Genomic DNA, 12,723 nt, shown 5'->3' with positions numbered 1-12,723 from the left:
ATGAGGATGTGGCTGGCATTTTCCCCCTTTCATAGATAACATTTCTTGAAGGCTGGGAGGGGAAGGAGGGCCTGGCAGATGGCAGCCTCCCCAGGTAGGGCTGTGTTCTAATCAGCTTTGTTCGGCCACACGCTGTGGTTATCCACAGTGGGAGTGGGTGTCCAAAGATGGCTTTATCCTTCCCCCACTCCTTTTCCCACTCCCACCTAGCACATAAAGTTTTGTCCGAAACCATCCAGAAGGCCAGGCACCATGCAGAGGACATTCAAGGATGTGCATGTTCTTAGCCACCGCCTCCCTCCTTTGCTGTGACATCACCACTCTTTCCTGATGCTCAGGAAAGCATATTGCTCCAATTCAAAATTAAAGAAAGCCATTCTCAGTCTTGCTTGTTCTTGTATCAGAAACAAAATACCTGCCTTGTGCTTCTATAAGTGTGTTAGGACCCTGAGGTTCCCAGTCAGCATGTGGCCAGCAGTTAGCTGGCCATGAGGCAGCAGCAGGCTACCAGACAGCCTACGTGACATGTGACAGGAACGGTTCCCCACCATGGCTGTGAGTGAAGTGTCTTCGGGGCCAATGTGGGAACTCGGGAGCCATGTTGATGAGTAACTAAGTTGAGATCCTAGAGAAGGTGTCTTCCCGAGCTGGCCTACCAGCCCACAAGTATGAAGACAAGCAGGTGGAAGAATTGGAAACATCCAGAAACTTTTCTAGCAACTTTGCAGATGGTGATGGGCCCCACTGGATGAGGAGCTCTCCATGCAGAGGCATCAAACCCACCCCATGGCCACACCTCCACCCAACCCTCCAGCCTGCCTCCTGCCACTGGGGCACTATCTATGCCAGCCTTTCTCCCATTGAGCCCTGAACTAGAGTCAGCTTCGCAAATAGGTTACTCACCTGACATGCAGGCCTAGTGCATGGAGGCGGCCTGAACAATAGGGCTCCTTCTCACCCTCCCACAGCCGCTCCTCCCTGGGCCACAGCAGCCCATGGCTACATTTGCTGACTTGCTGTCCAAAACAAAATGTCGGTGCCTGTGGCAGGGAGTTCCAAAGGACAGCTTGGCAACTCAGACCTGTGAACAATAAGCCCTGACAACAGTGCCATCTCACCCCAGTACCTTTGGCCAGGGGCTTCCAAAGCATCTGCACCTTCTGTGAGATCCAGTCTGTGGAAAGTCACTTTAATGTTTCCTTGGCACAGACCAGGAGGAATAAGAAATCGGTCCCAGTGTACCCAGCACATGTACGTGCATGTGCATTTGTGTGCACGTGTGCACATGCGTGCCTGACCATGTGTCCCAGAGAAAGGTGTGAGGGGCACCAATATCTTCTGGCTAGTGTCCCTGCAGGGCATGGGTGCTCTCCTGCCACATGGTGACCAGTGCATCTGAGTGACATTTCCTCGGGAAAGGGGATGAGTAAGCTGCTCGGTGCCCTGTGAAATGCAGTCTAATGAAGTTCCAGAACTAGTGGAGCTGCAGGCTGTGGCAGGGATGGTGAGGCCCTGTGGAGGGAGGTGTTTGCCTTCTGTGTCTAACACCTGTGAAGGGGTGGAGCCTGGGCCAGAGCCCAGGTGGCTCAGTGGGGCCCTTTGGAGGCCAAGTTCCTCTTTGAGGGGGCAGCCCTAACCTGCCTGCCCTGCCTCCACCCAGTGTCTCCACCAACAGGGCTGGGGATGTGGCTCAGGGGGCAGCCCATGGCTGCAAGGGCTGGAGGGCAGCTTATGAGTGGCTGCCCCAGCCTCTCTCCCTCCTCTCACCTCCTGGTTAATTGTTAACTCTTCCCCTGGCATAAGTATGCGCCAGGCTCAGCAAGCTTGGTGAAAATATGCCAAGACAAGGGCAGCAAATTGGGGCCCAGTCACCCAGAGATAGCCAAAGCCGCTTTACTGCCCCCGAAGAACTCCAGCTAGACAGGAAAGTTGTTTGCAGTACCACTCTGCCATCAACTAGCACAAGTAAGGGGCTGGCCAGGATGAAGCTGTCCCTGATCAGGCCTTGCTGGGAGCGACCGACCCCTCTGGAGGTGGTCCAGAAACCCCCGCAACCAGCAGTGCATTCCTGGACGTGCCATGCCTGGATCTAACACATGGGAGAAGTGCCACAGCAATTGAACCCTCAGCATCTTTTTTTTTTTCCAAACAAGATAGAATTCACATACCATAAAATTCACCCTTTTGAAGTGCACCATTCAGTGGTGTTTTGTATCACAGCATCTACTTTAAGCCATCGGTCAACCACGGGTCATCAGCAAATGCCCCACCAGTGGGCCATATGGACACAATTAGAAGTGTTATTGGATCTGCTGCCTTCACACTTGTCGGCTCCTCTTTCCTAGGCTGACACTTTGAACTTTCTATTGCAGAGAGTCCCCTTTCACCCATCCTGGGCCCAGCAGCCCCAGAGTACCTCTGCTGGGCTGCAGCCAGGACACTATCTGCTCTGAGCTGGAATCTCCCACATTTCATTCCCTAGGCTGCCAGGGTGGAGGTCCTGAGGTTTGGAAAGGAGGCCCATGAGCCCTGAGCCCAAGGCACCCATGTTTGCTAAGGTTTTCCAGAGTCAAGGAGCATTGGCAGGGGTCGGTCCAATTTTGTGAGGCCTGAAGCCTGTATAATTTGGAGGACCCTCTTGAAGAAAAAGAATGCAAAGTGGTGAATACAAAATTAGATCTAGAGTTTTGGAAGGGGCTTGTTCAAGTGAGCACCCCGAGGTACAAGATTCATTAGCTTCACAGTAAATCTGTCTGTCTGGACATTGGGCATTGTGTTTCCCTGATGGGAATGGAGCCCTGGGAAGTACCCAGGACTTGGGTTCATCCTTGTCTCTCCCAGGTGAGGCTTGGATCTGGAAGTCAATGAAGTTGCAGTTTTTCTTCTGCAGATGAAGTGGCTGGTTCTGGATATCCACTAAAAACAGCCCCCTCTGTAGGGTGGAGGTACCCACAAAGGGAGCCTGCGGTCTAGGCGCAGGATGGGGTTATCACCACAGAGCCTGGATGAAAGGGCTGACCAGTTTGCTGAGGACCAAACTGTAAATGACTCTCATGTGCACCCTGCTCTCGCCCACCAGCCAAACCTCCAGCCCCCAGCAGGAGTGGGAGTGGGGCACATCTGACATTTGGCTCTCAGGGTGCCCTGGAGAGCCATGCCACTTGCACTTGATTGCAACAGGGACACATTCTACTCTACTCTGTGGGCCCATCAGCTTTTGATTCTGAGCCAACCTGGTGTCATGATCTGTCCTGAGATAAATGCCTCTTACAAGTCCAAAGGCTCCTACCTGGGGGCACATTCCAGGTGTGTTGGGCAATAATTTGGTTATTTCCCTGCACAGGTTTGCCTCTTCTTGCATCAAGTTGGCCTTCTTTTGAAGCTTCAGGAGCCTTGAAAAGAGCCCTGCCCAGTCTCTCTTCTGAAGCCTTTCTTGCTCAACACAGTGTACTATGGAAATCTTCACAGCATATTTCATTATGGCAAAAATACCAAAATCTCAACCATAGAGTGACTACAAAAACCACAGCTAGGTTTGCCTTGAAAATTACAATAACCTTTTTTAACTTAAAAAGAAAAACAGGCCCCTCTCTCTTCCTTTCTCCACCATTGTAGTGTGTGTTTGGCTCCGCCTCTCTCCATGTCTTCTCACAAGACTTTCAAGATTAAGCAATTCCTGGCCAAGAAACAAAAGCAAAATCATCCCATTCCCCAGTGGATTCGGATGAAAACTGGTAATAAAATCAGGTACAACTCCAAGAGGAGACATCGGAGAAGAACCAAGCTAGGTCTGTAAGGAATTGAACATGAGATGGCACACGTATTTATGCTGTCTAAAGGTCACAATCATGTTACCATATCAAGCTGAAAATGTCACCACTATCTGGACAGTTGGACATGTTTTTTTGGGAATATACTTTTTCTCTCTGAATCTGTTAGGAACTTTCTGGTTGGCTGGGTTCCGTAATAAATACGTGAGACCTTTCATTTCAAAAAAAAAGAAAAATAGGCCTCCTTCCCAGGGGCTCCGGATTTCATCAGCCTTCTGCGCATGCCCAGCCATACAAACCACGCAGGGATGGCTCCAAGTGCACTGTGGCCTCTTTGAACTGCAGGCCTTTGCACATCCCAATCCTTTTCCTCGCAATGCCTTTCTCATCTCTTTTCTCCTCCACCTTGAACATCGCTTCCTCCTGGCAGCCTCCCCTCTCCAGCTTCCTTTCTGCTCCCACAGGACCATGATGGGGAGGACAGCTGGGATGTGCAGAATGAAGGAACTCTTGCTAGCAGACATTAGTCTGTAGCTCTTCTTGGGTCAGAAGGAGCCACAGGTAAAAAGACATAACCGAGCTTTTTAATTATACAGGCGTTTACTCTTGTCCTTGCGCTGGTGTCACAGGTGGCCCTGCTTGATCAGTAGCCCTGTAGGATATTCTGACCAAAGGTCCCAAGCCCTTCCTCCTTGGCCAGGTGCCCATCCCCCATTGCCATTCACTGAAAGTGGGAGAGGTGGGAGAGGATAAAAGGGACTCTGTGGGTGGAGTCTTCAGGTCAGAGAAGGAGAAGCTGAGCCCGAGGGCTTGGGGAGCAGAGTGAATGAGCAGGTGGAGGTGGAGGTAGGTGTGTGAGCCCAGAACTGGCCCTGCCAGATGGCTGGTCCCTGAGTCAGGCCCAGGCGCTGACTGCCACGTGGGCAGTAGCCAGCCCCAGCCATGGGAACAGCAGGCGGAATCAGAACTCTCTCCACCCCTAGGAGAGCCGCACCTGCCTGGAGCTTCTCCTGCCTGGCCCTGACAGCCCTGGGCTCCCTCTGGGAGAGGATAGGGGCAGGGGCAGCAGCAAGGGAAGGGTGGGGTGAAACACTTGTTATCAGGGCAGCAGTTCCCAGCCATGCCTTGTAGTGTTTGGGTCCCAAGAACAACTCACAGGGGTTGTTGATCAAGGCCACAAAGATCTGAGCCAGGCAAGGTCCAGGGAAAGGCTTCCCCAGAGCCTCCATGCCATCCCTAGGTGCCAACCTCCCACCCCTTCCTCCCTGGAAGCCAGAGCACCACAATAAAGGGAGGGGGAGAGGTTGGTGATGCCTTCTGGGGAATGGCAGCATTTGTCTCCCAGTCCCTGCCCCTTCTGTTCCCAAGTTCATGGGAAAGGAGGACCTGTCCTGTGCCACAAGAAAGACTCTGGCTCTCACACCTGTCAGTGTACCTCTACTTGGGGCAGCATTTTCAAAGGCCTGTGCTCAAGTCCTGTGCCTCTTTCCTGCAGCCCCCAAGCTGGACCGTCAAGGCGTGGTCCTGGGAACAGTGTGGTCAGTTCAGGGGCCTGTGGTTGAACTTTTGCAGCCATCCCACCACTTGTCCATTGAAAGATATTCACCTCTCAGACCTCCCCTTGCACATGTACGCACTCAACTAATAGCCATTAAGGACCCAGCATGTACCACACCCATTCTAGATACTGGGGGGAGTCAATGGGGAATAAAGCAGACAAAATCCCTGCCCCATGGAACTTCACTCTAGCAGGAGTGGGGTGGGGGAAGACAAACAGGAAACTAAACTTGATAGAGTATGGGAGAACAATAATTCTTAAACTCTCTGTGGTGAAAAATCAGTTGTTTTTTTTCAATCTGCATTTGGATTTCTGAGCAATATCAAATTTAGAGATCCCATAGCTAGAGATGCTATAGCATAGAAGCTTCCAAATGCATCCCCTCAATTTCTGTATGTGTGTCCTCTTGCAGTGCTGGTCCACACTGTGTGCCAAGGTGACAAGAGCTTTGGGGGAAAACAGGGAAGGACAAGAGGGATGAGGAGTTTGAAGCAAGGTGGTAGGGCTGCGGGAGAGTTGCAGTTTTAAAGAGGAGTTATTAAGAAGGTGACATTTGAGCAAAGATTTGAAGGAGGTAAGGGAGTGAGCCATGTGTGTAACTGAGAAATGCGCATTCCAGATAGAAGCTTTAATAAAAGGAAAGAGAATTTATAAACTTGGACTTCAACTGGTTGAAGCCCTGCTGAGGGGCGAAGGGCAGGGGCAGGAAGCAAGGGAGCATTGTAGGAGGGACACCTGTGAAGGAAAGGCCCCCCAAATCAACCCAGGCCCACCAGCATCCTGAGTGGGGCCACAGTTACATTCTACCTGGTCTCCTCTCTCCTTTCAGAACCTTCTTTCTTTACAAGCCAGCTCTCAACCCCTGATATGAGGGTCACTCACAACACAGGCCATTCTTTTAATAAAATGACATTGTTTTCTGTGCTCAGTGCATCTACCTCCAGCTTTGAACACAAGAGGTGCTTTAACCCAGGACGTGGTCTGAGCCCTGCTTCTGCATCTATAGGCACAGGGCCATGACTGTGAGGAAGTTTCCATCCATCTGACTGGCTTCTGCATCTGAGCCCAGGTTATATGGCACAGGAGACATGTGGCAAGATGAAGATTCCTTCCTCCATTGAATGCACTTCCACACCTGCTCATGCACACCACATGCATACATACACTTTCACACCGAACACACAGGCATGAAATACACTCATGGGCTTGTCCACATGCACACCTGCCACAAACACCCATCATAAGCCTCCAGGTAAACAATATGGGCATGCGCACTTATACACACACTTGCACACACATACACATTTTTGGAGGCTTGAATGCACACCCACGCCCAACACACACCCCCTCAGGGAGGCACACATGGGTCCCCTAAACATGGACTCAGTCTTCCTACAGGAGAATTTCTATTCTGAGCAAACACCCAGCAACTGCAGTCAATGGCAAACAGATGAATGGGACAAAATTCACTCGTGTCCTGGTGGCCCTACCAATACAGCCCTGAAGGAGCAGGCAGCAGGCTTATCCCTTCACCAGCAGGCCTTCAGAAGGGCAAGACCAGGGTGGGGATCAGGTTTGGGCAGGAGAACACTCAGAGCTTCTGGGTACTGACTCAAAGCCAGGGGCCGACAGCCTTGTGCATTCCTGACAAGTAGGTCACCATGACAAGGAGCACTGGCTCACATGCTGGGACCTACGGTGACTGGAAAAGACTTGGGGAAAATCCAGCTGTTGTGAGACAGCCAGTGTTAGTAGGTGCTGCCTTCCCATACCAGTGAGTTAGGTTGGGTCTTTGCAGCACCAGAGCTATGGAGTGTGTGTCAGCGGCAAGGGCTCCTGCTCGGCACAGCAAAGACTAGGAGAAGAAGAGGGCAGTGGCTTACGAGAGACTGTAGCGCTGGGAAGGACGGGTGAGGCAGGGGACACATTATGAATAGTGTTACTTTTTAGCACACTAGTGTGTTAGGCACTGTGCTGGGTGTTTTTCATGTATTATCTTGCAAGATACAGCCCTGCAAGTTAGATTTTATTGCCTCCATTTTACAGATGAGGAGACTGAGGCTCAGAGGGCTTAAATAAATTACTCTAGGTCTTCAGCTAATAGGGGCAGAGCTCGGATATGAGTCAAGGCTTGTCTGACTCCAGATCTCAGACTTTCTCAACATCTTCATGTTGAAGCTAAAACTTGCATTTTAAACTATCAAAAGCAAGAGGTACCTAAGGAGACATGGCAACTAAAGGTACTGTGGTATCCCGGGTGGGATCCTGGGACAGAAAATAAACATGAACTTTAGTTAACGACAATTAACTGTGATACATGTACAATTAATTGTGATACATGTACTTTACTAATGCAAAAGTGTTAATAATAGAGGAAACTGGGTGCAGGGTATACAGGAACTATTTATACTATCTTAATGATTCTTCAAATCTAAAACTGTCCTAAAATGCAAGACTTATTTTTTAAACTTTGCATTTTTGCCAGCAGCAGGAAGCAGTAGATAACCAACATTCCAAGGTGCAGCCTGTGTATAAGGCCTGAAGAGGCCAGGGCCCCTGGAAAGTTTCTCAAAATAAGAGGCCATTCTGGACTTTGTACCACTGAGTTCCCATCACCTACTTAACTTGAAATAGAGACATTAATTGCAGGGCTGTGATCACAGCCAACGCCACCTTCCTAAATGGGGCAAAAGGGCACTGAAGTCGGGCAGAGCAGCTGCAAACTGGCATGAATTCCCAAGGCTGTGGCAGAGAATTCTTGCTGGGTGTGCCTGTACCTCACTGACAATGTGCGTGGCCAAGCTGATGTCCCTCCATTTTCTCAACTGTTGCCACTAGAATGTAATAGGAAAAATGTATAAGTCTTATACTTCTTTTATTAAATTTATTCTTAGATATCTTATTCTTAGTAATACTACTATAAATGTAGTTGCTTTCTTGATTTCATTTTCTGATATTTTATTTCTAGTACATGAAAATAAAATTCATTTTTGCATATTGATCTTATGTTTTGTCCACCTTGCTGAACTTGCTTATCAGTGCTAACAGTTTTTTAGTGGATTCCTTAGGATTTTCTATATACTGCAAGATTATGGCATCTACAAATAAAGATAGTTTAAGTTCTTTCTTTCCAATCTTGATGCCTTTTATTTCATTTTCTTGCCTAAGTACTCTAGCCACAAGCTTCAGTACAATGTTGAATAGAATTTGTGGGAACAAATATCCTTGCCTTGTTCCTGATCTTAGGGGGAAAGCATTCAATTTTTCACCATTAAATATGATGTTAAGCTGTGATGTTTTCAAAACAAAAAGAAAATAGTTGCCCTTTATCAGACTGAGGAAATTCCTTTCTATTCCTGGTTTGTGGAATGTTTCCATCCTGAAAGAGTGTTAAATGTTTTCAAATGCTTTTTTGGCATCTATTGAAATGATCATGTGGTTTAGTCATTAATTCTATTAATTCTGGATAACATTGATATCCAGATGTTAAACCAACCTTGCATTCCTGGGATAAATCTCATTGAGTCATACAGTATACTCCTTCATATATGTTACTAACTTCATTTTGCTAGTATTTCACTGAGTATTTTTCCCACAAGAATGTGATCCAGGAAGGAAGGGCTGCATATGCCCCACTCACCACATTGTCCCCATTCCCTCTAGCAATGCCAGGCACAGAGAGTGCTCAGTGAACATCAACAAGTGAATGAAAAAGTCAATCTATAAAATACAGGATCTCATGGGCCTCCAAAGAGTTCACACTAGGAATAGTGACCATCATATTATCACAAATGTCTAAGTATGCATAATCCACATAAACTGGAGAGTCAAGGGAGGTTATAAAAAACCCAAACTTAGAATGAAGCCCTTGCTGAATGAGGGGGCGTTGGGTGGCTTGCTCCACTACAGTCAAGGGTGTCTCACTTTAGGTTCCAGACCAAGAGGCAGAAGCTTATGGGGACGTGGGGCCCTCTCTCCACATACAGGTCCCCCCAGCCTAAGGAAACATGCCAAGGTCTCAGGTGGTGACATATGATCTAGGACTGCCATGAGCAAACATAAGACAGATGAGTGGCTATTTTGTGGAAAGCAGGGTCTTACCTGCTGTGGTCTGGGTAGGGATCTGTGGACCCTGTGGCAGTCAAGCTTGTCCTTGTTGATAGGTATGATCTTAACGCAACTTCTAAGCAGGTTTCTTAAGCTCATCCTGAGACCACAGCTATTAATCTAAACTCTGGGGGCTGACATGAGGATTAAATGAGATAATAAATGACGACCCCTTAGCATGATGCCTGGCATAGACTAAGTGTTCAGTAAATGGGGACATTATTGTTTTATGCTAACTTTTATTATTGTTTTATGCTTTTATTATTTTTACAATTATTTTAGAAGGATGTCCACTGACAGCCAGACTCTGTTATAGCTTCTTTTTATTCATAACTTCAAAAATGTGGCAGTCTCTTCCAGTAGGCACCATTTGAGTCAATCCAAGACCCAAAGAGCACAAGGTGCTCCCCAGGAGCAGCTGGCTGGGCACCACCCTCACCTGCTATCTGGACACAGATGAGGGGTGCTTCAAGACAAACAGGAAAGAAAGCTTTTCTTTCTCCCTGAATAAAAGCCCTGGGGGCAAGGGAAGTTGTCCTCCCTCTCACCCTCTGTCCCCCTACGCCATTTCAGGCTGGCTGTTTATGCCCACAATAAGGACAGTCCAGTCACAACACAAAGGCCATGGCACAAGAGGGCACCATAGGAAGAAAGCTGGGCACAGCCAGAGAGCTGGGTGCCCTGCCTGCCAGCTCTAAGAGGATCCCTGGTTCTTCTCTCCTGTGTGGTGGGAACTCCTCTCTGGATTCTGGCACCAGACTTCTAGCTCTTCATCTCCTCCATACCTGCCTTATCAGAGCAAGGCAGAATACAGCAAGAATGTATTTGCTGGTCTTTTAGCAACCAGTGTGCTTGCTGAGCCAGCCTCAGGCCCTTCCCTTCCAGGAAGCAGAGCAGCAGAGTCAGCCAGGCCAGGGCTTTGGCTTGAAATGCCCCCATGACCAACCAGCTGTGCTCTCAGCCCAGGTGAGCTTCTGTGGGACCACAGCCCAGATCACCTCATAGACTCCTTACAAGTGATATGGATTCCATTGCAGCCATAGGTGGAGTTGACTAAGACATTGAAGGAAATTGAAAAGAACAGTTAGAAAAGTAGAAATAGAACTGGGGCACCAACAGGATGTGAAGACCTGTAGGGGAGGAAGAGGGAAAGAGGATGGGGCCTGAAGAGGCCACAGGGTCTGGCAGTTGTGAGGCCACAAGTGGCTGTCTGGTGCAAACTTTCATAGCTAGAGAAGGTGTTCAGGTTGTCTGTCCAAGGATGTTCATTCAGAATTGTTTATAACAGGGAACCATCGAAAATAACTTCAAGGTCCAGCCCCAGGAGACAAATAAATAAATTGTGGTTCAGCCACGCACAGGTAAAAAAAACATTAGTTCACAGGTTTTGTTTGGCTATGAAGGAGAAGGGGATTGTTTGCGAACATTAAAAAGATTGAGAAGTTTTATGGGAAAAAAATCCAGATGTCCAGCTTCTCTTGAACATCAAAAACTCTGGCAACACTAGACCCTCATTTCCACTTGACTCTGGCTGGAGCAAGAAGCAGCTGCGTCCTTCAGATGAGGAAGTCCCTCCAGGTGGCCAAGGTTTCTACCCACCCCGTCTCTCATGCAGTTTCATGTCAGTATCTGTCAGCTATGGGTAGAGATCTTGTGCATGTTCTTCCCTGAGCCTGGAACATTCTCCTCTTCACCCCCAACCCTGTGCCCTGATGAGTCCTTTTGATTTTTCAAAAATTAGCATTAACGTCACCTCTTCAGGGAAAATTTCCCCAACTACTACATAGTGAGTTGGGTCATCCTGTTTCAGGTTCTCCTTGCATCCTTGTAAAACTCTTCACTACTGTCACTAAAGAAGTGTCTGTGACAGCTCTCTGTTACAGAAGAAGTCCACTCAGTGAATACAGAAAGAAATACAAAGTCACTATTAGAATACCAGATGCCCCTGAAGGCAAGATCCATCCATGGATATTAAACTCAGTGGGTGAAAGTTTAAGAAATATGATATTTACATAGTCTCAAAATATTTTCCCCAAAACAAATTTTTATTAATTACAAAGGGGAAAATAGTAACTTGAGAGTGAAGAAACCTAGCAGATTTCACTTTAACCAAGTGACCAAGGTTAACATCACCAGTAATAAGTTGCGTTGACATCCTGTACCCCTTGATAGGATGCACTGAGAAAGGCATGTCACTTCTGTGGTATCCATCCCAATAAGGCATAACCTCAATCTAATCATGAGAAAACATCAGACAAACCCAAACTGAGGGGCATTCTACAAAACAACTGCCCAGTACTCAGAAAAGCCTTAAGGTCATGAAAGACAAGCAAAGACTGAGGAACTGTCACAGATTGGAGGAGATTAAGGAAACATGACAACCAAATTCAAAGTGAGACACAGGATCAGATCCCAGAACAGGAAAAAAAAAAAGTAGAAAAGAAAGTCTGTGCTGAATGGCATTATGCTAATATTAATTTCTTAGTTTTCATAATTGTCCTACTGTATAGTTATGTGAGATATTAATCTCCAGGGAAGCCTTGTGAAGGGTATGTGGAAGCTCTCTGCATCATTTCTGCAACTCTTCTGTAAGTCTGAAATCATCTCAAAATTGAAAAAAGTCAAAAAGGTATGTGTGTAATTATTTGCTAGATGCCTGTGTCCCCTCCTGGGAGCCTATAAACTTCGTGAGGATGTGGACAGGGACTGTGAATGCACTATCTTTATTCGTGATTGCATCCTGGTATTATGGAAAGTGCTTTACACATAGTGGGTATTCAATGAATATGTGCTGAATAAACAGATTCATAGTTACTGACACAGAAAAATGTCCTCGGCATATTATTAAGTAAAAAACCTAGGATACAAAACAGCACAGTGGGATCAACAGTATGATCCCATTTTTTGCTTTGAAAAATCATATACCAATATTTGTATAAATGAAAAGACTATAACAATTTAAAAATGAAATGTTGCCAGGTGCAGTGGCTCACGCATGTAATCCCAGCACTTTGGGCGGCCAAGGCGGGCAGATTACCTGAGGTCAGGAGTTTGAGATCAGCCTGGGCAACACGGCGAAACCCCGTCTCTACTAAAAATACAAAATTAGCCGGGCGTGGTGACACACGCCTGTAATCCCAGCGACTCGGGAGGCTGAGGCAGGAGAATCGCTTGAACCTGGGAGGCGGAGGATGCGGTGAGCCGAGATCGCGCCATTGCACTCCAGCCTGGACAACAAGAGTAAATCTCCGTCTCACCAAAAAAAAAAAAAAAGAAAAAGAAAATGAA

The 12,723-nt window shown here is 47.5% G+C and overlaps 1 protein-coding gene across 1 annotated transcript; it reads left to right on the top strand.

Annotated features, from left to right (window-relative positions):
* The first annotated feature begins 3,550 nt into the window (after positions 1-3,550).
* On the top strand, positions 3,551-3,891 carry LOC107970776 (putative ribosomal protein eL39-like 5). The gene has a single exon (XM_054681045.2). It carries the CDS (start codon positions 3,641-3,643, stop codon positions 3,794-3,796), a length of 156 nt encoding a protein of 51 aa, XP_054537020.1. The 5' UTR covers positions 3,551-3,640; the 3' UTR covers positions 3,797-3,891.
* The last annotated feature ends 8,832 nt before the right edge of the window (positions 3,892-12,723 follow it).

The sequence above is a fragment of the Pan troglodytes genome, chromosome 2 (genome assembly GCF_028858775.2).
Source record: "Pan troglodytes isolate AG18354 chromosome 2, NHGRI_mPanTro3-v2.0_pri, whole genome shotgun sequence".
Lineage (NCBI taxonomy): Eukaryota > Metazoa > Chordata > Mammalia > Primates > Hominidae > Pan > Pan troglodytes.
The sequence above is the reverse complement of the archived record's forward strand: the minus strand, read 5'-3'. Positions and strand labels throughout refer to the sequence as shown.